Source organism: Loxodonta africana, chromosome 21 (genome assembly GCF_030014295.1).
Source record: "Loxodonta africana isolate mLoxAfr1 chromosome 21, mLoxAfr1.hap2, whole genome shotgun sequence".
Lineage (NCBI taxonomy): Eukaryota > Metazoa > Chordata > Mammalia > Proboscidea > Elephantidae > Loxodonta > Loxodonta africana.
This window is the reverse complement of record NC_087362.1, coordinates 33450575-33478238: the sequence shown is the minus strand read 5'-3', so window position 1 is coordinate 33478238 and position 27664 is coordinate 33450575. Positions and strand designations below refer to the sequence as shown.

The 27664-nt window shown below is 40.2% G+C and overlaps 1 protein-coding gene across 5 annotated transcripts in view; it reads left to right on the top strand.

Annotated features, from left to right (window-relative positions):
* USP10 (ubiquitin specific peptidase 10) overlaps nucleotides 1-27664 on the top strand; it is a 67688-nt gene that overhangs the window by 1169 nt on the left and 38855 nt on the right. For 2 of the 5 annotated variants that reach the window (XM_064273722.1, XM_064273725.1), the window contains exons 2-4: nucleotides 6138-6305; nucleotides 14289-14373; nucleotides 21680-21748. In XM_064273722.1, coding sequence (XP_064129792.1) covers nucleotides 6277-6305; nucleotides 14289-14373; nucleotides 21680-21748 — 183 coding nt within the window. In that variant the 5' untranslated portion in view covers nucleotides 6138-6276. Of the gene's footprint in view, nucleotides 1-6137; nucleotides 6306-14288; nucleotides 14374-14397; nucleotides 14891-21679; nucleotides 21749-27664 lie in introns of those variants that run through there. The other 3 variants (XM_064273723.1, XM_023558113.2, XM_064273724.1) reach the window with 3 other exon arrangements.

The window sequence follows — 27664 nt, the reverse complement described above, 5'->3', positions numbered from 1 at the left end:
ATTTTAATAACTATTGCAATTACTAAGGAGCCCTGGTGGCGCAGTGGTTAAGAGCGCGGCTGCTAACCAAAAGGTGGGCGGTTTGAACCCACCAGCCAGCCCGCGGGAGAAAGATGTGGCAGTCTGCTTCTGTAAAGATACATCCTTGGGAACCCTATGGGGCAGTCCTACTCTGTCCTGTAGGGTTGCTATGAGTCGGAACCCACTCGACTGCAACGGGTTTTTTTTTTTGGTATTGAGAATTAGTGTATGTTGTGGAATTAAAAACAGGGCAACCTTATTTTAAAAAAATTTAGATCTTATAGAAAGCTGCAGTTTTGTTAAATTTTTGGTACTTTGGTCTGTGCAGTTTTCCCCTGTTAACTTTGTGTTCACTTATACATTTACTTTTATAAGTAGTACAGTTCTTTGCACATAAAAGGGGCATCACAGTTAAGTAATTTTTATGAAGGTGTAATGCAATTTTTTTCATAAGAGATTTGCATATCACATTTTTCTCAATTTAAATGTTAATATTTCTCAAACCAAATAAGAATTTCTCAGTGTAAAAGTTTACATTAAATATTACTGTAATATTATTGAATGCATACTTAATTATATTGTTATATATTAGGAAACCCTGGTGGCGTCGTGGTTAAGTGCTGTGGCTGCTAACCAAGAGGTCCGCAGTTCGAATCCGCTAGGTTCTTCTTGGAAACTATGGGGCAATTCTACTCTGTCCTGTAGGATCACTATGAGTCGGAGTAGACTGGATGGCAGTGGTTTTTTGCTGTTGTTGTTTATATTGTATTAAATATGCATATTTTTATATTAAGTAACATTTACGTTAAATATTAATGTAAATAGCTTATTTTTATTGTTAAGATTAGCATGAATGGGTACAAGGTTCATTGTGAACTTATGTGTAACTTGATATTCATAATGATTTTGAAATGAAGAAGGCATGTTTAGGAATACTTCCATTATTTAATAAGTACCTATCACAATGCAGCAGAATTGATTGAAATGCTAATTAGTGCTGATAATATGTAAACTTAATTGTAATTTCACTTGCATTTACTGTCTCACAGTGGTATTTGTTTTATACCCTGATATTGCCTATACTCATCTTTAGTACGTTGGAGTGGCAAAAGTTAGTTGAACATAAATGTTAGCATCACTTTGGGTTTATTCTTTTAAAGTATGATTTAAGTGCTTTTAAGTCTAGCATGAAGAACGTGGGAAGGAAGTAGTTTGATTTTTCATGATACAGTGGAATCGTATGTGCCAGGATTTAATTATGGATCTTGCTTGAGTTGGTCTGAGCATTTTAGGAAATTTGTTTTGTTCAGTTGCCTGCTGTCCTAAAGGTTCCACAGCTTTAACGGACATTCATTCATTAATTAACAAATATTGATTGAGCACTTACCATGTGCTAAGCACCATGATATGCATTTTGCTTGTTTGCTGTTGGGAATAACAACAACAAATAAATGGTACCTGTTGTCCTTGAGGCGATTGCAACTTCTAGCAACTGTATAAGACAAGTAGAACTGCCCCCTAGGGTTTCCAAGGAGCGGGTGGTGGATTTGAACTGCTGACCTTTTGGTTAGCAGATGAGCTTTAAACCACTACGCCACCAGGGCTCTAAATGAATGGTAAAGGTCCTTTTTTAAAACTGGCTTGTTAAGATTATAACTTGAATTTTTTTTTACATAGATTAGAGCTCATGTCTATATGATTAGAAAGTATTGACTGAACCCTGCTCCCTGGGTTGAAGTGCAAAACTTGGAACATTCCTAAAGCCAATGACTTTCAACATTTTCACAAGTTCTAAATGATGAACTTTGACAATTGGAGTTTAGGGAGAGCTCTAATTTATGAATATTTGTTGTCATGAGTGAACTGATTGAATGATTTGGGATCATTAATTTGAACCGACTAGCTCTGCAATATCCAGTAGAACCTGTGAAAGCCAGAACCTGTGTAAGGCAGAAACTTGTCGGAAGGAAAACTCAAATATTTTCCACTAAGTAGAGAGCGAAAGAAACTTGGTGACTGCACCCTCTCAAAGGTGGGAAACTTGAGAAACCAGGAAAAACAAGGTAGTCCCATTGAGTTCTGGCTCTCACAGGTTTAACTGTACATATAACAGTTTTTGTGATCCTTGAAGTCATTTGTAGTGAAATTACCAAAATAATGCTACCTATCCCCGTGCAAATTTGTCTGTCGTGTGGTTGGCGTCTGATGTGTGTGCATTTGGCTCCTGTCCTTCGTCCTCTGCGGCAAGGCTCTCCTCAATCTTTTCATTAGTTTGTAATAATGGGACCTAGTAATTATGGGACCTCTGAATAATGTTGTTGTTAGGTGCCACTGAGTTGGTTTCAACTCATACCGACTCCATGTAAGACAGAACAAAACACTGCTAGGTCCTGCACCAGGCAGAGTATTACTGTGTTATCGACTATCTGTTTATAGTTGACAGCCTTGTTAGTATTGAGAGGGATATGTTTTTATTGGTTTCTGTCACATAGTGAGCAGCTAATATAAATAAAACTTGAAATACTGACAATGTTTGGAGATACTGGTTTTCCCTTGCATTAGTGACAGCAAAATATTTAAACATATCCTAAGGAAAGACTGGATAAGATATTAAAAGTTTGCTGTTTGATGGTTACCTTAGTGGCCATTGGCAGTGTACAAGAACCATGAGCAGGACCTCACCCCTGCGTTCTTGACACTATCTTGTTGGGACCATATGTCTACTGAAATTACAGTGAGTAACATTAAATGAACGCACCTCATTCTAAACTCTGCAATACAGCAAATAGCTGAGACAGATATCCCAGTGTTCTTGTGTGTGGAATTGACAACGATTAAACTAATCAGGGCTCCACACAGGGAAACTTAAAGGAGGAAAGGATTACAGAGCATAACGACTGCTATTTAGGTGCCAAGCCTAGTGGCACATTTAGTTTGTGCTGTGCTTAGAATGGAAACCCAGGTGGTGTAGCAGTTCAATGCTGTGGCTGCTAACCAAAAGGCCAGCAGTTGGTATCCACCAGGCACTCCTTGGAAACTCTATGGAGCAGTTCTGTTCTGTCCTGTAGGGTCGCTGTGAGTAGGAATCGACTTGACGGCACCAAGATTGGGGTTTTGTTTTTTTTTTTGGTGCTTAGAATAAATTGATTCAAGAACTTTAGTTATGTTGTATCATCTCTGCTTGAATTAGTTACACCAAGTTTTCTTGTTTGTTTTTTATAAATTTCAGACATGTAAGTACTTTGTATCAATGGATCTTTTTTTTTTTTAGGTGAAAGTTTACAACTCGTTAATTTCTCACACAAAAATGTATACACATATTGTTATGTAACACTAGTTGGCAATCCCCATAATATGATGGCACACTCCCCGTTTCCACCCGGAGTTTCCCGTGTCCAGTCAGCCAGCTTGGATCTGTTTTTTAACGGCCATATTAAATGAGGCTGCTGAGGACGTTTCTTACTGGTAACATACGAAAGTATGAAAAAATAGTTGGAAGAGCTTGCTTTTGACTTTGTAATTAGGCTGTTGTATTTTTATTTGCTGCCACACATGCGAGAATCACTGTCTCACAAAATAGATAAGTATGTTTGCGGTGGAATTTGCTGGCCTTGGGCCGTTGGATTACTGTTGTTTGTCACTGTAGTGCTACTTCAGCAGTGTAGCTGTTCACTTCCAAAGACTTACAGATGCTTGTACCGCAGTTTTCTGTTTGTTGAAATGGTCTCCCTAACAGTCTTTCATTTTTGTTAATAAAAGGCTGGCTTAAAAATGAATATAGGTAAAATAAAGACAGGCCATGGGATATGTTTATAGTATTTGCTTAAAGGTTCGGAAATTGTAGAATTCATCATAAGCCCAGATGTGGAATCTTCAGTAGACAGACTTTTCACGAGCTGGCTGTTTTCTGACTATTTGAAAGCTCTTCCTCAGCCATGACCCCATTTACAGCAGAAGTCCTGAGAAACTAGTAGCTACCAACCAAGAGCTCTATCCTACCCCACCCCCATCTTAAAGCATATCATGTTCATATCTGTCCTCGATTCTTTGTTATGGTTGCCGTCTCCTGGGAGTAGGGTAGGTAAGGCGTAGAGCTAGAATTGTGTTTTGGGGACTGGAGAGAAAGGTAATGTTAGAGAGGATTAAAACGTCCTCAACTCTCCTGGCTTATGTGAGAATTGGTAGACTGTGTCCTGCACGTAGAGGATTAGCTGTGCTTACCACAGCATGTACACGGTAGTGATGGTTACTCTTCTTATGGGGCAGTTGGACTCTGTCCTGTAGGGTCACTATGAGTCGGAATCGACTCGATGGCAATGGTTTTTTTTTTTTTGCTTTTACTCTGTGATCCTCAGGCCCCTCCCTTTTGGGCCAAGTTTACAGCTTTATTGGTCATTCTTCAGATTTACTTTTCTGATATCAACTGGAGTCTCAAAACTACTTCATAGGTGAAAATCCAACTGCTGTTGAGTTGATCCCAACTCATAGCAACCCTATAGGACAGAGTAGAGCTGCCCCACAGTGTTTCTAAGGCTGTCATTTTTATGGAAGCAGACTGCCGCATCTTTCTCCTGTGGAGCAGCTGGTGGGTTCAGACCACTGACCTTTTGGTTAGCAGCTGAGCGCGTAATCACTGTGCCACCGGGGTTCCTAGAGTCAGCTAAACACAGCTAAACACAGGTCATGAATGAAGGTGCCTCCTAATAAGAAGGTTGTGTACCCCACTCTTGTGCCTTAGGTACTTCATTTTTACATCTAGTTGCTTTTTTTTTTTTAACATCTGATGATGTAGATTTTTGTTTTTGCATTTGTCCTTGTTATATGAAGGAACACTACTTTTTGTCTTGTGTGTGTTTGAAGTACAGGCACATTGTTATACGCTTGCTCTTTTCTGATTGTGTAGCCTCAAAAGCAGCAAAAGATTCACTATGACAGATCCAAACTTACATTCTAATCAGAGCTACTCTGAAATTGTGTATGTATAAAAATTGAATAATAGCAGGATCAGGTATGCCCGGCTTTAAGAAACCAAATGTAGAAAAAATTAAAAAGCAGACATTAAAACTGCACAAAATAGAGGTGCTGATGGCCTGGTTATTGTGGAAGTGTTGGCAGTGGTGGGAAGGGAGGGATCCTTGAATAATGTACCCCCCTGGAGCTGTTGTCCTTGGGTGAGGATCCCCTGGCTGGGCTGGAAGTGGAAATGGCTTTGGGGACCAATTTCTCAGCTCATCCTCCTCACTGTTCACCACAAAAGTTGTTTACCGTGATTGTGAGCACGTGTCATATGTAATCATTTTTATGTTTTAAAATGTATTGAATAAAGCCATATTTATAAATTACATTTTGCAAACCATGAACCTTGTGAAGTAGAATTGCCCAAGAGCATTTAATATATGATTCTATTTAGAAAGTTTTGATCTGCCTTTCTAATTAATGAGGTGCAGTCTACATTGTTTAATTCTTGCATAAACATAGTGTCATCTACCATGGATGTAAGGAATACATTTTAAATTTTATTGCATTCATTTAAATTTAGTCAGGACCAATTAGCTTGTGAATTTATTTGGTGTTCTAGTAGCTTTCAGAAACCCTGGCGGCATAGTGGTTAAGTGCTACGGCTGCTAACCAAAAGGTTGGCAGTTCGAATCCGCCAGGCCCTCCCTGGAGACTCTGTGGGGCATTTCTACTCAGCTGTATGGGGTTGCTGTGAGTTGAAATCGACTCAATGGCAGCAGATTTTTTTTTTTTTTTTTTGGTTTAGTAGCTGTCAGGAGGCCGTCTAGTGTTTAACTTTTTTCTTTTGCATTTCTCTTATTTTAGACAGTTTATACCTGAGTGGTGCAAACAGTTAAGTGCTGCACTACTAGCCAAAAGATTGGTAGTTCAAACTCACTCAGAAGCTCCTCAGAAGACAGCCTGGTGATCTGCTTCTGAAAGGTCATGGCCTTGAAACCCTATGGTGCGGTTCTTCTCTACGCACGTGGGGTTGCCATGAGTCGGAATTGACTTGACGGCCGTGTAACTCAAAAGAGGAGCAAAGCAAGTGTTGTCATTTAAATATATACTCTCCCTATCCTTTCTGAAATTATCAACCTTTTTCTTCCTTTTGATAGAGCTTATGCAAGCTTTGGAAACCCCGGTGGCATAGTGGTTAAGTGCTATGGCTGCTAACCTAAAGGTCGGCGGTTCATATCTGCCAGGTGCTCCCTGGAAACTCTATGGGGCAAATCTACTCTGTCCTCTAGAGGCGCTATGAGCCGGAGTCAACTCAGTGGCAACAGGTTTGTTTGTTTTTTTTTTTGGTTATGCAAGCTTTGGGAGGAGATAGAGGAGAAATTCAAAATAAAATTTAATTCTGGCCTGTATAAATCTTAGAGCTTTTGGAGATTTCCTGCCCAGTATTGTAAAAATCTTGATATTTTAAGTAATAATTTCCCATAGATGGCTTCCAAGACCATGTATATTTATTTGAGACCTGAAGAATGCTGTATAACATATAGGAAACCCTAATAGGATGGTGGTTAAGTGCTATGGCTGCTAACCAAAAGGTTGGCAGTTCTAATCCACCATGTGCTCTTGGAAGCTCTATAGGGGCAGTTTTACTCTGTCCTGTGGGGTTGCTATGAGTTGGAATCGACTCAACGGCAATGGGTTTGGTTTTTGGTTTTCGTATATAAACTTCATGGCTCATAAATCCGTTCTTGCTCCATAGATTGTTTGATCCTTACAGCAGCTCTAAAGTAGTATATCACCAGGTGAGTAAAGCGAGACCCAGAGAGGTTGTGACTTGTCTGAGGTCACATGGCTGATAAGTGAGTGATCAGGAACTTAAAAGCAAGTCTTTAAACTTCGGAATTTCTAGCTTTTTTCTGCTTTGCCAAACTGCTTTTTTAGAAGAGACTGATAAAGCATATTGCTTCAGGTTGTGACTTCCCCATAGTAGTTCCTCAATAAAAGTTTATGGCCTGATGAATGAATGAATGAAAGAAAAACTTAAATGTTAAAGACTTCAGTATGTTCGCATTACTGGATTTTGTGTGGGGTGTATTTTGATAAAAGTCTCTGTTGATTATATTTTTAATTAGAAAATAGGCACCTGCTATTTTTAAAACATGCAAACAGTACAGAAGTATTTAAAGTAAAAATTGCATGCCCTTCTCTTCCTCTTCTCATCCTTAATTCCCCAGTGTGATACACATCTTCTCAGCTTTTTGTGTGAGGCCTTTTTGTTGTTGTTGTTCCATTGCCTCATAGTGCAGTCTGTTCCAACCAGATAAAGTCACTGAACTTTTTAGAGCAAATCTTGTTTTCAAAATTATTGAAGGCATCTACTCAAGTATAGTAAGGTTTCTTATTTTACTTGATTTTGCCAGGGAATGGAGCCAGCATTCTGGATGTGAGATCAGTGCCTTAGGATCCAGTAAACTGAGGGCTTATGGAAATGCTGTAGAATCTGAATAATAAAATGTTGCCCCCCAATTTTTTTGAGACATTCAATCCCTTAGTTATAGTAGCTGTGGTGTCCAGTTTTTATATTGTTAAAAGAAGTATGATTCAAATTCAAATACTTGTCTCTTCAGCACCTCTGCAGTAGAGAAGATTACAAGAGAACCAACCTTTCGTTAGTCAGAGAGATTGGTAGATCAGCCAGTCTGACTGAATAGTGGAGAACTGGGCAATTAACCTGAATTTTTTTTCCATCTTCTCCAAAATCAGGGTTTTTTCTCCTCCTTTTTTGTTTATCAAAGTACTGTAATGGCAAAACAGACAGTGCAGAAGGACCTAATCATGAAAAGCAACCAGTCCCCACTCCCGCTTCCCAGCCCAGAGACAGGCAGCCGTATTTAACTACTTCTGACACTAGTGAAATGCAAAGTCAGGTCTTCCCAGGGTAGCATCACTATTTTATTTGGAATTAACTTACAGGATACTAGACACCATTTAGTATCTAGTATCCTGTAAGTTAATATTTATTTTATTCCGAACCATGTTCTAAGGACTTTATATCTTTTGTGCTTGTTCATTCATTGAGATTAGGAATATAGAGCTGGAAAGATAGTTCTGTGCTTGAGAAGTTCAAGGAATAGTGGGAGAGAGAAACAGGCTAATTTGTAAATCCCTTCTTAGCATGGTAACTCCTGTAACGGAAGTGTGATGATGGTCAAGAACTTTCATTCATTCATTCATTTAGTAAATAGTTAATGAGTTGCTACTGTGTACCAGGCACTGATGGAGTGATGAGCAAAACCAGACATTGTCCCTTTTACCAATGAGCTTACCAACTAGTGAGGGAGCAGTTGCTAATCACATAGTCACAGGAGCACCTGTGTCATTTTAAACTGTGAAATGAAGGAAGGGAACACAGTTCTGTTAGTGTGCCCTGGGAGGGGGAGGAGGTTCAAGGAAAAGTTCCCATGGAAATGATGTGGTAGGTGAGATTCTTTGTATGAGAGTGGTAAAAGCATGTGCAGTGGTCCTGTGGCTAAAGCGGTTTGGAGGAGTTAAGATAACTGAGAAAAAACCTGGGTGTCTTGAGTTCAGAGCTGGCGAGGAGAGATAGCCAGGGACCTACCCAGCCTTGCCGCTTTTGATAGGGGTTATTGTCTTTATCCTGAGGAAAATGGGAAGCCCCTGGAAGGCTTTGGGCCATGGCAGAGAAGGTGACGCTGCATTTGACCATGGAATCTCACACTAAGTCTGCGGTTTGGGATCTCCCTCCTGCTGCCCTATGAAGAATAGACTCTAAGGGGGGCAGAGTGGGCATAGGGCTGTCAGTTAGGGTTCTTGGACTTCTAATTGTGGGGCGTGCAGTGGAGATGGTGAGAAATGGCTTGATTAAAGATATTTAGAAGTAAAATGATTGAAAAGGAAGAATATGTGACTAAGTGTCAGGGGAAGCTGGGAAGATGTCTGTTCTAGAAACAGTGATATTTGAGCTGGAATTTTCCAGGCAGAGAAGCTGGGGGGACAAGGGCATATGAGGGGGAATATAAGGAGGGTGGTATAAGTGTCTCAAAGCCTGTGGCATGTTTGAGAAAATTGAGATAAATTTGTGATTTAATTGGATGTGTAGAGTGAGGTTGTTGGGCAAGAGTCAGAAGAAGAGCTGTGAAGGACCTTGATATTCCAAGGCACAGACTGCAGCTTTTGCCTTGTCAGCAGGTGGGTACCTGTGGGATGCCACAAGTTTTGAAAGTAGCTTTGGTAGCATCACTCTGTATTATTATTGCAGATGTAAATTGGGGGCCTTTCCAGGCACTCGATTCTTGGAATCCCTCCTGCTCTGGGAATGTACTCTGCTCATCTCACCACCCCAAGCATATCAAACCCCAAAACGGGGCGGGGGGGGGGTGGTGAGGGAGTAGAGGATTTCTTTCGGGGACACCTGAGGCAGATTAGTTCAAGACAAAGAGCCCTTGAATGTCCTCAATGATAATTGGATAGAATAGTTAGGGAAGGTCATCTGGGGATGTTATTTCCTTTATTTTTAGGGGACACCTTTAAAAACAACCTTCGGTCCCTTGATTACGCTTATATAAAAAAAAAAAAAAAGTTAAAGAAAACCTGTTACCCACAATGTCCCACCACTCTGCTTATATTTTCAAGTTTCCTTTCGGCACGTTTTGTAATAAATTTTAGAAATTTGGAATCACTGTGTATAGTAGTGTTTCTTAAATTGTAATCCTTGGCCACACCTCTTTCTTTTGTTACAGTCACCTGGCACCTTGCTTAAAATTAGATTCCTGAGCTCCATCCAAACACACAGTAAGAATCAGGGCCTGTGAACAGGCTTTATTTGTATTTTAGACCACTTTCTCATGTTATCTCTGACAGTTTCAGAGCCTCTGTATGGCTTCGTACACAGCTTTTTTCACTTACCCTGTTGAGCGCTTTTTCATGAATAAGAATAATTAAATCATATTGGACAAAACAAATTTTTTAACTTCTCCAGTCTGGCATAGGTTTTTATCTGTCTGCACTAGTCTAATTTTAGCACTGAGTAGAATTGTGGTACAGTTTGAGCAAATCAGACCAGCATGAGAAACCCAAACATTTTGCCACTTTGAAGACCCACCAGTTAGGTCTTCAGAATGAGACTCCAGTTTTCTTTGAAGTTCATTAACTACCTAAACAATTAATTCCTCTTCACTGTATCCAGCTCTTGCTATGGGCTAGGGCCTGCATTGGGGTTTCTAAGTTGCTAAAAAAAAAAAGTTGCTACACAGTGTTAAAACATAAGTACAAATACATTCCCCAAGGCTGCAGGAAACAATCTGGCCAATTTTGCTGCACTCTCTGTCTTGGAGTAGGACCATGGTGGATGGGCACGGGGGAAACGCAGGCTTCAGGGCGAATTAGAAAGTTAGTACCGAATCTTTGGGAAATCAGAAGTTGAGTTGTAGTCAGAATCTCTTTGAGAAGTGTGTATAGCGTTAAGCTAGTTTGCCATCAGAAATTTGTGCAACATTTTTTGTTTTTGGTCATGGATTTGTTAGCTTAGAAAATTCTTTGTCTCCAGTTTTTCACAGCCTGGTGCTAAATTATAATATAGGTGCTACTCATGGTTTATTCTTTTTTGCTTCTTACTTAACTCTTGGCTATTTTGTGCTACAACAGCATAATATGAGTTAAATGCCAAGAGCATACGTTTCTTTTTCTTCTGTGACGAGTTAAATTTAGAGAGAAAGAGATTACCTACCTCCCCCACCTCCTTTTTTTTTAGTCTTTTGCATTGTCTTCAGTGTCTGGCTGGAAATTTAGCTGACTGTAATTTGAATATAACTTCACTTCCACTGATACTGTAGCAATAGCCTAACAGTGACAAGTCTTGGACACAGAGTTGCCAGAGCTGTGTGTGGAAAGTTAGTCTCTCATCCCATGGCCGCGTATCGAACAAACACTCTCTTCGTTTCTTTTTTAAAAATAATTTTTATTGGGCTTTAAGTGAAAGTTTACAAATCAAGTCAGTCTGTCACATAATAGCTTATATACACCTTACTGCATACTCCCATTTACTCTCCCCCTAATGAGTCAGCCCACTCCCTCCTTCCAGTCTCTCCTTTCGTGACTGTTTTGCCAGTTTCTAACCCTCTCTACCCTCTCATCTCCCCTCCAGACAGGAGATGCCAACACAGTCTCAAGTGTCCACCTGATACAAGTAGCTCACTATTCATCAGCATCTCTCTCCAACCCATTGTCCAGTCCCTTCCATGTCTGATGAGTTGTCTTTGGGAATGGTTCCTGTCCTGGGCCAACAGAAGGTTTGGGGACCATGACCACCGGGGTTCTTCTAGTCTCAGTCAGACCATTAAGTCTGGTCTTTCTATGAGAATTTGGGGTCTGCATCCCACTGATCTCCTGCTCCCTCAGGGGTTCTCTGTTGTGCTCCCTGTCAGGGCAGTCATCGGTTGTGGCTGGGCACCATTCTTTTCTTTTTAACATGGGCAGAAAGTAAACACATTGCTATTTTGATGGCCTTTCTTTTTCATTGATTTCTTTTGGGTGGGAACATAGATTTGAGTTAGCAGTGCTAATTGGTTGATCATTTTTCTGTGGAAAAAAGGGAAACAAATCCCATATATTTAGTTTGAACAGCAAGATGTAGGTGCCCTGTAGGTCTGTGATTCTGAGAGTCGGTCAGCCACTTATGGAGGCCTGAGGGGCTTGTGCAGGCAGTGGATGGAAGACATGGCCCTGCCAGGCGGAGGTTGTGTTGTATGCAGAGGTGACTACTTAAATCTTAAATAATAAATATATAAATAAATATTAAATGAAGGTGATTATTTTACTAGTCCTGTGATGGGTGCTATGAAGTAGGAGTACAGGAACCATGGAGCGCTTATGGGCCTGACTGACCTGGTTGGGGTCGTAGCTTTCTCGAAGTCAGGTGTGGTCCAATTCTCCTCCCTCACCTTCACTGCGCTAGCAGAGTGTATTGCCTTTAGTAGGCAGTTGGTTGAATGGATAAATTAACTTATACAGGGACCAATTGAAGGAAATGACAACACCTGGTGGTCGTGCGGTGTTTTAAGAACCGTGTATGGGTTTGTTTAGGTGTTTTTAGTTCTGTGAGTGAAGATCAGGACCATAGTGTACGAAATCATGAGGGACAGGTTTCCCCTCCATAGTAAGGAAATGCCGTTTTAATGAGGTCTGGTTAAGAGCCGGGCTGCTTCATGAAGTACTCTGACTGGCTGTCTTTCTGCATTCAGACTATACAAGTGACCTCTGAGCTTCTTTTAAGGTTTTCTGTGTTCCCTTTATCACTGTTGTATAGTTTCTTGAGCCCAAGTAGTTGAATTGTGTAGGGTATTTTGGCCTGTTTCTCGAAGAATGTAGTTGTGAGCTCAGATGACACTTACTGATGCAAATAAAATGCCTTCACAGCCCTCACCAAGTGTTTTCAGTGTAGGGCTCTGCAGACTAAAGCCTTTTCTGTGCTCACCTAGCGGGGTCACGGCAGTAATACTTTGTTGACCTGGTCGCGGCAAATGTAGTTCTTGTTATTAACCAGATGTTCTAGAGAGAGTGACTGGCTTCAGAGCGAAAATGATCTTGGACTGATTTGGAAGATTATTTTTGAGAAAGCAAGAGTTGGAGGTGGACATTAGTTTCAGTGATTTAAAATGAGTAAACGGGAAAATAAGTTTGTTTATAGAAGAATTATCTTTTGTGCAAATGACATTTCTGAAAGGTTGAATTTTTCAGTCATTCTAGTTGCTTTACAGTTTTTCTTCTGATCGGTAGCTTTGCCTTTTGCAATTGTTAAGTTGTTAACGATCAGTAACCCTTTAAAAGCACTAAAAAGTTCCCGTTTAAAAAAATCTGCTCTGGATATTCACAGAGCAGTGGATCCTCTTATAAAATGAATAGTCACCTCCGGATGTTTTCTCAGTTCTTTCAGGGGCACGGCTAGGTGGAGAAGCAGCTCTGCCCCCTCCTGTTTGCTGCTTGGTTTCTCGCACTTCCTCAGTTGTTCTAGTGGTGTCTTGTTTTTGGGTATGGGGCCATTCCTACACAGTGATTCTGAGCCCTGGCTGCACATTAGAATCATGCAGGAAGCATTTAAAAATGCTAAGTGAAGCCTAAGACCACACCTCAGACCCTGAAACCAGAGTCTTGCTGGTCTGACCTGAGCATCAGTATTTTTAAGGATACTCACCAGGTAAGTCTGAGGCGTAGCTGGGGTAAGAACCCCCGCACAGGTTCTCATGCTCCCTGCCTGGGTGAGCACCACCACCAACGTCCCCGAAAAGAGTATTTGTTAGCTGATAGGTGAAAAACATTTGTCTTCCACGATGCTCACGTCCTGAGTCCCACATATTTACTTTATAAGGTCTTGAGTGACATTTTTCTAATAAAATGTTTTTCAACGAGAGGGCTATACATACCAGCTAATAAATACTTCTCATTTAGTCAGCTGTAAGATGTTCCTGGATATTTGAAGAGACCATTGGCAATAGCCAGCAAATTAGAAGAAAATCATTTATGGGGTCAAGAGTCTTTTTTTCTTGAACGTCATTTTAAAAACAAAATTCTAGTTAGCCAAGCGTTTTTCTCCTGGCAGGTGGCCTCCAGGAACCAAGCTTTTGTTGGTTAGTTCCAGCATATTTCATTAAGTGAAAAATCCCAGAGAACAGATGCACTTACAAGTTTCTGCCCGTGTCACACTCTGTTTAATGAAACACTATAGTTTTGATTCAGTGTTCTTGGCAGTGCTTGATATTGTGTAGGGTGGAGTCCAAGGAGATGACCAGGGGACCTAGGTGATTATAAAGGCAGAGCCAGGCTAGTAGTGATTGTGTGACGCTGAGACACAGGCTTAAAAAAGGGTGAGGGCACAACTGCAGTGAAAACTAACTAACCAACCCACCCCCACCCCCACCCACTGCCATCGAGTCGATGCCAACTCATCGCGACCCTACAGGACAGAGTAGAACTGCCCCATAGGGTTTCCAAGGCTGAAATCTTCCTGGAAGCAGAAGCCACATTTTTCTCCCATAGAGTGTTTGGTGGGTTCAAACCACTGACCTTTTGGTTAGCAGCTGAATGCTTAATCACTGCGCCACCAGGGCTGCTTACAGTGGTAACAGGTGGCAGGATAAAAAAGTAATGCACAGTATTTTTAGGTGTCCCTCTTGTCTTTGGGCCAAGGAACATGAAATCTTTTTAGAAATCTCAATGTATGGATGTTTAAATGCAGAGTACTATGGAATTCCACTTATGTAGATGAAAGGTTAATACTGTGCTACTTGTTCTTTCAGAGCTGCTCTTAAAATGATGCTGACAGCTACTTCATCCACCTTACATAAATTGTGCATCAGTGTTTTTCAAGTCAACCTTATTGAGGTACAATTTAATATATTAAAGGCACTTAAGTGTACACTTTGAGTTTTAACAAATGTATACACCAGAGTAACTACCACCACGATCAAGATATAGAACATTTCCATTGCTAAGAAGTCTCCTCGTGTCCCTTTGCCCTCAGTTCCCATCCCCTTCCCAGTCAGCTACTAATCTGCTTTTTTGTCCTTGTAGGTGAAGTTTGTCTTTTCTAGAATTTTGTTTACATGGAATTATACAGTAGCCAGTCTTCTCTCTGGCTTCTTTCACTCTGCATAGCATTTTGAGATTCATCTGTGCTTTGTATAAGAGTTCCTTCCTTTTCAGTGCTGTGGTATATTCCATTGTGTGGAGGCACCACGATTGGCTATCTCCTCACCTCTCGATGGACATTTGTGTTGTTTCCAGGGTTTGACTGTCGTGAGTAGAGCTGCTGTCTGCCTTCATTTTCAACCCTTTTTGTAGACACATGTTTTCATTTTCTTGGGTGAAATACCTGGGAGTGGAATTGCTGGGTCACATGGTAAGTGTACGTTTTATAATAAACTGCCAGACGTTTCCAAAGTGTCGGTACTGTTATTTATTCACACCAGCAGTGTGTGAGAATTCACTTGTTCTGCATCCTCATCAGCACTTGGTATTCTCAGACTTCTTAATTTTATTGTGCATCAGTTTAAAAGAATTTTTTTTTTTTTTGTCCATGGAAATGTGAGCCCTTGTCTTATGACAGAAAGTCAGTCTTAACTGCAAGTAAGTGTTTTCTTAGTGAAATATGTCTAAAAAGACAATTTAAATGAGAAAGAGAGTAGCAAGAAAGCGTAAGCGAGTGCCCTCTTATATACACCCACTCACTGTCATCGAGTCGATTCCGACTCATAGTGAGCCTGTAGGACAGAGTAGAACTGCCCCATAGAGTTTCCAGGGAGCGCCTGGTGGATTTGAACTGCTGGCCTCTTGGTTAGCAGCCGTAGCACTTCACCACTACGTTACCAGGGTATCCCTTATATACACAGTGACCTTGTATTTATTCTTGGTGGTCAAGGGTAGTTGGGGGTGGAGTGTAAATGGATTTTTAAAGGATTGTTGTGCCCTGATACTTTCTCATCACATCCATGGTTTGGTTTCCCTTGTTTCCTTCTAAATTTAAGATTTGAAAGTTGATTTTTCTTTGTCTTGGGAGACCACATGGTAATCGTGAATGATTTTCTTTTGGATCAAAATAGGTATATTTTCATGAGGTTTTCTGTCAAGCTTCATTCAGTTATCTTGATTCTGCTAAAATATATTTTAATATTAGATCTTGATTATATTTAAATATTGTATTTAAGAGTGAAAAATTTTGTGTTTCTGGCTGGAAGAACTTTACTGTGGTATTAAAAAACAGGAAAATAAAAACTCATCAGAATAGGCAAGTTAAAATTTTGTCAGCTCACTAACATCTGGGAGGTTTAAACTATGATTGGAGTATGGAAAGGTTATTACTCCTTATCCCTAGAACTTTCTATTTCTTGTGGGCTTTTTCTTTTCTTTGTCTTCTTCTGGAACTTACTTGTCCAACAAAGATATTTTGAGCACCAGCTCTATGCCAAACACTTTATTAACTGCTGGCAATATGAAGATGCATTTAACTTGGTTCCTTTATTTTTTAAAAAATCAACTTTATTCGTTATTGATATAAGATATGTGCAATAAATTTTTCCCATTTAAAATTTATGGTTCGGTGAGTTGGACAAACGTATATATACATTCGTTTAATCATCACAGTCAAGATCCAGGACATTTCTGTTGCACCTCAAAGTTCCTTTGTACCTCTTTGCATTCTGTCATGCACCCCTGGCCCCAGCAACCACCAAACTGCTTTATGTTAAAGTGTCTTTGTAATTGGTTTTTTTTTTTTTTTTTTTCCTTAAAACTAGCACCAAGGTGATTGTAATGGTTATGAAACAGGTGGAATCGAGAAATTCTCCTAGGTTATTTCCAGATAACACATACTGGATTCACTCTCTCGTTTGTCATTTCTGTTCCATGTGGTAAACATTCTGAATAGCAAATTATTGTGTAATGAACTTTGTCTCTGTTATCTTGCTGTTTAGTACTAGTCTAGGGCAAAGCAAGTTGAAATTTTTTGCCAGACAGAGGTCTGAAAAGTTGGTAAAAGTGAGTTTCTGTTAGGCATTCATGTTTTCTAATTTGGAGATACAGTTTGTGGAGAAAAAATTAGCTCAGAATCTCCATGAAAGCACTTAAAGAATATGCAGCCAACCTATTAAAACCATACTTTTAAAGGGACAGGGTTACTTTTTGATAGGACTTTAATAGCCAAAATAAAACTCACTAGTATACATATGAAACTAGACATTAAATTGCAATATGTTGACATTCAAATCTGAAGAAAGAGCAATGCAGCCTATGGGAGTGGCTTTGAAACACAGTCTGTTTTGTCCCCCCCTGCCCCAAGAAAGTAAGGCACGATATTCTGCTATGGCTCCGTCGAGGAACAAGCCTATCTGTGTTTCCTCCTTGTATCTGCTTTTGCCATATGTAACACTCTTTGCAACTCGCAGTTAGCTTGCACTGTAGCAAAACTGTCAGTGTCATGATGTCCTCAGCCCTGTGTCTATTTTATTCAAAGTTTTTTTCTCATAATCTGCCGCAGTTCGGTGTGCATAATTGGTACTCCGTGAATATTGCTAAATCAATGAAATTCCTTCTGGGCATTGACTATTTGAATAAAGTCATCTCTAGAGAGCCCCCCAGAACACAAAATTCCCTTTCCACAGTTGAAAGCATACTGTAAGTGGTCAATAAATACCAGTTAACATCCATCAAGTACTGGGCTTAGTAAAGAAATTAAAGCTTTTCTTTTACTGCATGTACTGACCTGATGATAGTTTTTTTTTTCCACCCTTTATTGAGGTATAATTCACATCGAAGACCACATAATTATAGTCTTTAAAAGGGTGATACTTTGTCTCTATACATTTGCCTGTTTCATATAATTGGGATCATACAATATTTGTTACTTTGTGACTGACTTATATCACTTAGCAAATGTTTTTTAGATTCATTCGTGTTGTAGCATGTATCAGAACTTTGTTTCTCTTCATACCTGAGTAGTATTCCGTTGTATGTATTACCACATTGTTTTAATCCGTTCATCTATTGATAGACATTTAAGTTGTTTCCACCTTTTAGCTATTATAAATCGTGCTGCAGTGGACACTGGTGTACAGATTTCTGTTTGCATTCTTACGTTCATGACAACTCGCAGATTCACCTTATTTGGACCAGGAAATGAGGGAGGAGCCAATTTTGTACTTCTCAGCTTCTTTATTAACTGTGACCTTGGTTGTATCGTTTAACCCCATTTGACCTAATTTTGCATCTGTAAATGGGAGGTTGATTGTTCTGAGAGCTGGGTTGATAGCTGTCCAGTTGCTTTGGAAACTAAACAACGGAACAAGTACAACAAAGTATTTGTTGATCACTGCCTCTGTGTTTTAATTTTTTGCCTCAGAGGGTGATTTACTCCCATTTCCATCAGCTCTTGTGAAGGCCACCCGTCACTGCTGTTGAGTCAGTTTTGACTCATAGCGACCCTGTAAGACAAAGTCGAACTGCCCCATAGAATTTCCAAGGCTGTAAATCTTCATGGAAGCAGACTGCCACATCTTTCTCCCGTGGAGCGGCTGGTGGGTTCGAACCTCCGACCTTTCGATTAGCAGCTTAGCGCTTAACCGCTGTGCCACCAGGGCTCCTCCTTTCGAAGGCAAGAGACATTAATTTGGTGGCAGACAGCATATTTATTTGTATTTCTGGTGGTGCAGTGTTTAAACATTCGGATGCTAACCAAAGGTGGCAGGCAGTTCGAATCCATCAGCTGCTCCTTGGAAACCATATAGGGCAGCTCTGCTCTGTTCTCTTGGGTCGCTGTGAATCAAGCAATGGGTTTTTTGGAGAGATGAAGGTTTTAGAAGTTTGACTGAAGGCTCAGAATGCTGTACTGTAGCGCCCCCTAGTGCCATGCTGTGCGGGTCATTTGCAGAAAATGGTGTTTCCTGTGGCTTTGTGGAGAATGGTATATAGGATTGTGCACGTGAACGGTAAACTCTTTCCTTCTTCCATCTTTGGACTGAGGTTGAAGAATTTATTTCTGAGGTCAGCTTCTTTGCTTTTCACTTAGCACAGACACTGGTATTTCCAGTTTTGCTCAACCCTTTCCCTGGGCTTTGTAGATCTAGACCCGCAATGGCTGTGGTAGCCCTCTAGTCTCCTCCAGAATATAAAAGTAGAGGGACCAAGCTAGCAGGCTGTGCCTTAGTAGGGTGTCTTTTGTACCCGCTCTAGCTGTGTTGTGGCTTGCCCCCTTTTCCTGAAGAATTTTTTTTTTTAAACAGTAGTGTATCTGTTAGTATCTCTTTAAGAATACGTATTAAAAGTTCTCCTCTGATTCCTGTGTTTGTTCTGTTTATTTGGTCATTTCCGGTAGTAATTCTCTTTATTGCTCTAGATATTTTACTCACGTTTATGATTCTTTGTTGTTCATTCATGTATGAGGATAGGCGGGTGTGCATTTTCTTGGCTGTTAGGGAGGTTACTATTTTTCCACCATACTTCTTCCCCTGTGGATAGTTTCATCACCCCAATAAGTTCCCCTGTTCCTTTTTGTAATCAGTCCTTGCCGTCTCCAGACCTGGATAACAGTTGATCTGTTTTCTGTTTTTATAATTCTGCCAGTGTTACAGAAATGCAGCCATACAGCGTGTACTTCTTTCACTTAGCATAATCCTTTTGAATATTAGTATTTCATTGTATAGATGTACTACATTTTCCTCTTGATGGACATTTGGGTGGTTTCCAGTTGTTGGCAATTGCGAATAGAGCTGCCGTGAACATCAGAATACGGGTTGTGTGTTTGTGTGGGTGGACATAGGTCTTCATTTTTCTTGCTTCAGTGCCTAGGAATAGGATTGCTGGGTGGTATGCTAAGTAACTTAGATGAAACTGCCAGGCCCTTTACAGAGTGACCGTATATTTTGCATCCCCATCAGCGATGTAGGAGTTCTAGTTGTTCCACATCCTTGCCAGCCCTTGATGTTGTCAGGAGTATTTTCTCTCAGTTGATGTCTTGTCTTTCCATTTTCAGGTTTATTCCAGACTTAAGGGTCTCTATCTGCAGCGGGGAAACCTTGGTGGCATAGTGGTTAAGTGCTACGGCTGTTAACCCAAAGGCTGGCAGTTGGAATCGTCCAGGTGCTCCTTGGAAGCTCTGTGGGGCAGTTCTCCTCTGTCCCGTAGGGTCGCTATGAGTCAGAATTGACTCGACAGCAACAGGGTTGGTTTTGGGTTTATCTGCAGCAGTGTCAGCAGTGTCATTTCACGGCACACACCCATGCCCCCCGCCCCCACTCCACCTTTCTTTTGCTTTCTTTTTATCTAAAAAAGATGCCCTTTTTTCCCTTGCTTGCTTTGAGTGAATTTAATATGAGCTTTCTCCCAGTGTTGGAAGTATAAGAAGGTCTAAGCTCACAATGTATTCCCGAAAATCATTTATAAATCCTTTTGGAACTCTGCTTATTTTCACCATTTCCATCAATGTACAGTTCCTTTGTGGACTTTGCAAATATATGCAAGTGTTATATGTAGGTGTTCCAGTTTTTAATGTGTGTTTGCAGTCTTGGTAGATGTTGCTTCAGAGCTCTCCAGAAATACTTCCTTCTGTACATTCTTACCAACAGGGTATAAGAGTTCACTGCCATTCATTTGCCCTACAGTAATAATGGGGAGCCCCTGGGTGGTGCAAATGATTAAGTGCTGGGCTGCTAACTGAAGGATTGGAGGTTCGAGTTCACCCAGAGGTGCCTCGGAAGAAAAGCCTGGCGATTTACTTTTGAAAAATCATCCATTGAAAACCCTATGGAGCACAGTTCTACTCAGACACAGATGGGGTAGTCACCATGAGTTGGAATTGACTGGATGGCAACTGGTTTGGTTTTGGTGCACAATAATAATGGATATTGCACATGTATATAGTATTCAGTGACAGGCTGTTTTTGAATCACATGCTTGTAACTTGCCCCGTGAGTTACTAGACTATAAGCTCCATTAGAGCAGGGGAGCCACACTGCTTACCAGTTTGATCCCCAGTACTGATCACAGTATGGCACACTTAAAAACCTGTTGCCGTCAAGTCAATTCCAACTCATAGCGACGCTCTAGGACAGAGTAGAACTGCCCCAAAGAGTTTCCAAGGCCTTTACAGTAGCAGACTGTCACATCTTTTTCCTGTGCAGCGGCTGGTGGGTTCAATCTGCCGACCTTTCAGTTAGTAGCCAAGTGTGTAACCACTGTGCCACCAGGGCTCCTTGCAGCACACTTAGGCTGTAAATTGTTACTCATTGAATGGATGAATAATTAGTGAGTGATTATTGTAAAAATCTAGTCATACTGATTGTTTTCAATGACTGACTGCTTGAAGCTTCAGGATGATTATGAACTGGTAGCACCTGCCAGACTTAGTTACCTGTCACTTAACCAGTTGTTTTTCCAAGAAGTCACATCCAAGATTTTATGGAGTGAGGACCACAAGTAGGTTACGTCTCTGTAACAATATGTGTAGCTGGGCGTTATGTTCCAATGCATTTTTTTAAATTAAAACATTATGTCTATGTATATATATGTGTGTATGTGTGTGTTTAAGATCATTATCAGGATCACTAACTTTTTCCCTCTTGGATTTCCCTACTTTCCCACTTGAACCTGTTTGCTGCCTACCTTTGTATGTGTGGCAGAGCACGGAAATGGAGGTAGTGGTATGAGTCAGCAGAAAGCTAAGTGGAGCAACTAGAAACTTGTGAACCAAGCCCAGCTCTACTTTATGAACTTGATGTAAAAGAAATCAACATGTTTCTGAATAAGCTTTATCAGTTTCAGTGTTCTTTGACAATTAATGGAAAAGGTTAGGTAGTATTTTCTTTTTTGTTTTGGAAAATACTACCCCTGGAAGGAAACCCTGGTGTCATAGTGGTTAAGTGCTAACCAAAGGGTCGGCAGTTCGAATCCACCAGGTGCTCCTTGGAAACTCTATGGGGCAGTTCTACTCTGCCTGTAGGGTCGCTATGAGTCGGAATTGACTTGACGGCACTGGGTTGGTTTTTGGGTACCCCTGTAAATCTCTGTGCAGTCACTTGATTTGTTTAGCTGGGGATTCTGGCACAGATGTTTTATAGGATTGTTATGATGTATAGCATTTTTCCTGAAAGTACATGGTTTGTGTATTTTTTGTGATCAATGACTCTCTTATTTATTACAGTATATTTTTGGAGATTTTAGCCCTGATGAGTTCAATCAATTCTTTGTGACGCCTCGTTCTTCAGTTGAGGTAAGATTAAACTTTGTTTTAGTGAGTATATGTGTAGATATAATTTATGGTTATGTTTCAGCTTTAATTTTTAAAATTTAAATTTAATAATAAAGCATTCCAGTGTACAGAAAAGTAGAGAATAAGCTTATATGAGCATACATTTTCTTCTTGTTCTTTTAAGGTGATTGCTGAATACCACTGATGGAACGTACCACAGCTCCCTGTGGAGGGCCGTCTGGGTCTTCAGTGTCACTGTCACAGTCATGTTTGGAGTAAACCTCTATTCTCTTTGCTCCTTGTGCTCCTCTGGGGGCTTCTCCAGGATCCACCCCAGGAGTGGAATTGCTGGGCTGCGTGGTGTCAGAGACACCAGTGTGCTCTCTAAAGGGGTTTAACAGTCTGTTTCCAGCAGCAGTGCGTGAGAGTTTTCCTGCTGGTTTTTTTTTTTTTTTTCAGTCTTTCCTAATTCTCAGTATTAGCATTCTTAAAATTTTTTTAATCTGGTGGGTAGTAAATGGATTCTTGTGGTTTCATTTGGAAACCCTGTTGGCATAGTGGTTAAGTGCTACGGGTGCTAACCAAGAGGTTGGCAGTTGGAATCCGCCAGGCACTCCTTGGAAACTCTATGGGGCAGGTCTACTCTGTCCTGCAGGGTCGCTAGGAGTTGGAATCAACTCCATGGCACTGGGCTTGGTTTTGGTTTTATGGTTTCGTTTACACTTCACAGATTACTAACAGCTGAGCAGTTTTTCATTATTTTCACATGTACCGGCAATGTAGCAGTCCTCTTCTGTGAATTATCTGAGCTCTGTCTACTTTGCAGTCAAGTGGCTTACGTTTCTCTTACTGATTTGAAAGGTTAATAATAATTGCTTTTGTATATTACAGGTATTTCTTCCTGACATGGGGACTTTTAAACTTCATGTATGATGTACTTAAATTTTTTTTTTCCCGGGTGTGGGGAGTACATTTTTTAAAGCATTTTGTTTATTTATTTTATTGTGCTTTAGGTGAAAGTTTACAGCTCACGTTAGCTTCTCATTCAAAAATTTATACACATATTGTGTTGTGACATTGGTTGCAGTCCCCACAGTGTGACAGCACTCTCCGTTTCTACCCTGGGTTCCCTGTGTCCATTTGTCCAGTTCTTGTCCCTTCCTTCCCTCTTGGGCAGGAGTTGCCCATTTGGTCTTGTATATTTGATTTAACTAAGAAGCGTGTTCCTTATGTGTGTTATTGGTTTTTTTATAGGCCTGTCTAATCTTTGTCTGAAAAGTGGGCTTCAGGAGTGGTTTCAGTTCTGTGTCAGCAGAGTGTCCAGGGGCCATAGTCTTGGGGGGAGGGGGAAGAGGTTATGTTTTTAACTTTAATGTCAAATGTATCAGTCTTTTTTTCATGGTTTATTGATTTTTGGCTTTTTAAAATATTTTAAAGGAATTTTTCCCTGTTGGGAAGCATTTGCCAGTTTTCTTCTAAACGTTTTTAAGTTTCTGTTTTCACACTTCAGTGTGTGATGCAACTGAAATTGAGGTATTGATTTTTGTATGTGTGCAAGGTGGAGGTCTAGGCCTCCCTCCCCGCCCCCACGGCCATGGCAATAGCAAGTTGTCCAGCCATCATTTGTGGAGAACTCAATTCTGGGTTGAATTACCACCCCTTCTTATGCAGCACATCTCCATATATGCCTGGATATGGTTTTGGTCCCCTATCCTGTGTGCCTCTTGCTTTATCTCTGTGGCATATACCACAGTTTAATTGCTATAGCTTTATAACAAGTTTTTTGGTAGGATACACATCCTTATTGTTATTCACAATTATTTTTGCTGTCCTTGATCCTTAGAGATTTTATAATCAGCATGTCAAGTTACATGAAAAACCCTATTGACGTTTTTATTGGAATTGCATATAGGTTAATTTGTAGGAACATTAACTCCTTATGATGGTAAATTTTTTTAGACATGGTTGTAGTATGTGTCTGTTTATTCAGGCCTTCTTTTATGTCTGCTTTATGTGATTAATGGTTTCTGTTTTAGTTTAAAAATAAATAATCTGGGAAATTTTTCACTTTTTCACATATAAAAAGTGTAAAATTGCACTAAAAAGGAAAAAAAGCGGGGAAGGCACTTGTGCATGTATAAGCAATATTTATGTGTGGGGTTCTTTTTTTTTTTTGTACGAAAAGGGCAAGGGGAGCTAACCCCTTAGGATTGGCATCACAAGGCCAGGTTGGGTCTGGCTGTCTACTCCATGTGACCTTCGGAAGTCCTTCACTTCTCTTCACCTTGGCTTGTTGAGTTCTAAAACTTTAAGAATTTTGGAGGTAGGATTAAATTAAATGAGAAGACTTTGAAAGCATTTCAGTTACAGAGCTGTAAGATTTATTCTTTTCTTCTCTTTAGGAAAAAGAAGGAAGTGCAAGAAAAAAACTTTTATCAGAATTCATTTTGAAAAACGATTAAATTCAAATCAGTCTCATCTCCATCTATTGTGCTCGTTGATGTTAGCAGTTAGGATTTTAAGGGATCTAAGAATCTGAATCAGGAAAAGTTGAAAGTCTTATTAATATATTGCATTCCTTAAGGCAATAAAATGTCTGTGCATTTTAGAATTCTGTAGAATAAGAGTTGAAGTTTACTGTTTCTTGCTCAAAAAGTTAATTAGGTGGTACAACCACTGTGGAAAATGGTATGGCACTTCCTTAAAAAGCTAGAAATACCATATGATCCAGTAAACCCACTCCTAGGTATATATCCTGGAGAAATAAGAGCCATAACGTGGATAGACATTGCACACCCATGTTCACTGCAGTATTATTCACGATAGCGAAAAGATGGAAACAACCTAAGAGCCTATCAATGGATAAATGAGTGAATGGATAAACAAACTGTGGTACATACACACAGTGGAATACTACGCAATGTTAAAGAGTAATGATGAACCCATGAAACATCTCACAGTATGGATGAACTTGGAGGACATTATGCTGAGTGAAATAAGTCAGTCACAAAAGGACAAATATTGCATGAGACCACTGTTATAAAAAGTCAAGAAAAGGTTTACAGGTAGAAAGAAACATTCTTTGATGGTTACCAGGGATGGGAGGGTAACGGGGGGGAAGAAATTACTATCTAGATAGTAGATGTTTACTAATTTGGGTGAAGGAAAAGATAATACACAATATGGTGGAAGTCAGCACAACATGACCAAGGCAAAGGAAGACACTGAGAGGTATGCAGGAGTAATAGGCAACACGGTAAACACTTGCATATACAATCTTGCAACAACAGTAATAACAGACAAGAATTTATGAGTAGATACATAGGCAGATATGTAAGCATGGGAGTATACCCATGAGCATGTACAGGTTTGGCAGTGGACATTTCTAAATACATGTTTTTATATACATATATAGAATGGAACATATCCATGTATGTAATAGAACACACAAGGGTCAGTCATGAAAACTTCTTAGCCATAACCAAACACCCTGTGGGACTGAAGCATTGAATTTGAGGGCTTAGGACCATAGTCTTGGGGGTCATCTAGGTCATTTGACGTAATAGTCCATAAAGACAATGTTCTAGGTGAGTAACAGTTGGTTTTTAAAAGCTTGCAAGTGGCCGTCTAAGATACAACTATTGGTCTCTTCCCATCCGGACCAAAGTAAAATGAAACTGTAGACACAAGGAAACAATTAGTCCAAAAGATTAACGGATGGCATAACCACAGCCTCCACTAGCCTGAGACCAGAATTAGATGATGCCTGACTACCACTACTGAGTACTCTGACTGGATTCACAGTAGAAGGTCCTGGACAGAGTGGGAGAAAAATGTAGAACAAAACTCAGATTCATAAAAAAAACAAACAAAAAAAAAACCAGCTTTACTGGTCTGAGAGACTGGAGTAACCCCTGAGGCTAAGGCTCTTAAAAAAAAAAAAAATTAGGCACCCATTAAACTTGGAACTGAACCCACTTCCAAAGATCACCTCTCAGCCAAGCAGTAGACAGGCTATAAAGGGAACAGTAACATCTCTGAGGAAGATTTACCTCAGAACAATCAACCATACAAGACTGAAAGGGCAGCATTCGCCCAAAAGCAAAGTTCAAAAGGCAGGAAGGGGCAGGAAAGCTGGGCAAATGGAAACAGGGAACCAGGGAGGAAGAGGGGAAAGTGCTGACACATTGAGGGAATTGCAACCAATGTCATGAAACAACATGTGTATTAATTGTTGAGTGGGAAACTAATTTGCTTTGTAAACCTTGACCTAAACCACAATAAAACGTTCAAAAAGAAAAAATAAATTAGAACAAACACAGATCATATATTCCTCAAGTGTAACCATTAATTGAGGTTGTCCTCTATATATTCTGCTAATGCTTCAAGTTTTAACTCATTTTTGTCTTTGAGTTGCAGTAAAATATGGTGGTACCTGCCAGGAGCACCACCATGTAACTGCTCTTAATGGTGAAGGATTTAACTTTTGTACTTTATAGTGTTTCTCAAGTGTGTGCGTATGTGTGGAATGTGTATGTGTTAGAATGAAAACTTGGGTTTTCATGTAATATGAAAGTAGAAAATACACAACAGTTCAGGCCAGAAGACCTGTGTTTGTTGTTTTGAAAGATGGAGAATGCCCATTTACCACACAGAAGTGTCAGGAAATCAGCTAATATATGGTCTGATACCAAATGTGTACTAAATGCTAGACCACATGAAGGGTATAGACTGGTAAAGTGAGCCATACATTTTACGGGCAGATGTAATGGCTGTCACATCAAAATGAAGTCTCCATGTGTCAGGGCTTATTGGGGTTTTGTGTTTTCATTTTTTGAGCATACATTGGCATTCAGAGTCTGACCAGTGTTGTCCATCAGAATCACACAGGAGTCCAGTGATGCTCCTGCAGGAGGGAAATACAGGTTCTCTTACATGATAAGTCTGAGTTGTCTTTCTCAGTGTAATTATTATACCTCAGAGGTCTGAATTATAACCCTAGTACCGTTACTAGTGCACTGATTGCTTAGTGGGCTGGCACGTGGTTGGATTGATGGGCGAGTGAGTGAGTGATGTCCCTGCACTTTCCTTATATAACCGTTTGGCCTTTTATCTCTCTGGGAAAACAGTTGCAACTCATGCATGCGCTGTGCCTACCATGTGGCTGTAGCATAAATTAGAATCCTAGTCCTATTCGTATACTTCTTTGGCTGTTAGGAACTTGGTAAAACATTTTTTGTCCACTTGGGACCATGAACTGAAAAACCAAAATTTAAGAATTGTGGAGTGTGGAATAGTGAAAGCATTCTGCCCCTTCAAAGGCATCCCTCCCCGCTGCTTGCTAAGAGCCTTTTGTTTCTCTTTTAGTTTGTTTGAAAATTTGCGCTGGCAAGATAAGATAGATGGCCAGTAGTTTAGCAGAATCAGAAGAAACAAATTAAGGTGATTTTTGTATATGATCTTAGTTATTACTACTTTTGAAACGTAACTGATATATTTTCTAAAGCTGTACTGTAGCTTATAAGCCTGGGTGATTTATAAATGAATTTCTCCAACTGGAAAAAATAACAGTCTACAGCATGTTTTGAACCCCAAATGTAATCATGTGTTTGGTGTTCAAATATAGAGAAGGAATGCTCATTGTTCTTGAAAATTTCCAGAATTTTAACACTGGAGGCAATGCACACACCTCAACCAGTTACTGAATAAATAAGCCCACAATAACAGAGTACAAGCTGTAGACATGTGTGTGAGAGAGAGACTGTGTGCGTGAGAGAGAGACTGTGTGCGTGAGAGACTGTGTACGTGAGAGACTGTGTGCGTGAAAGAGAGACTGTGTGCGTGAGAGAGACACTCTGAAAGACTGAAAGAGAGAAGGACTGGGAGGCTGTGTGTATTTGGGAGGCATGTGTGTGGGAGAGAGAGACTGGGAGTGTG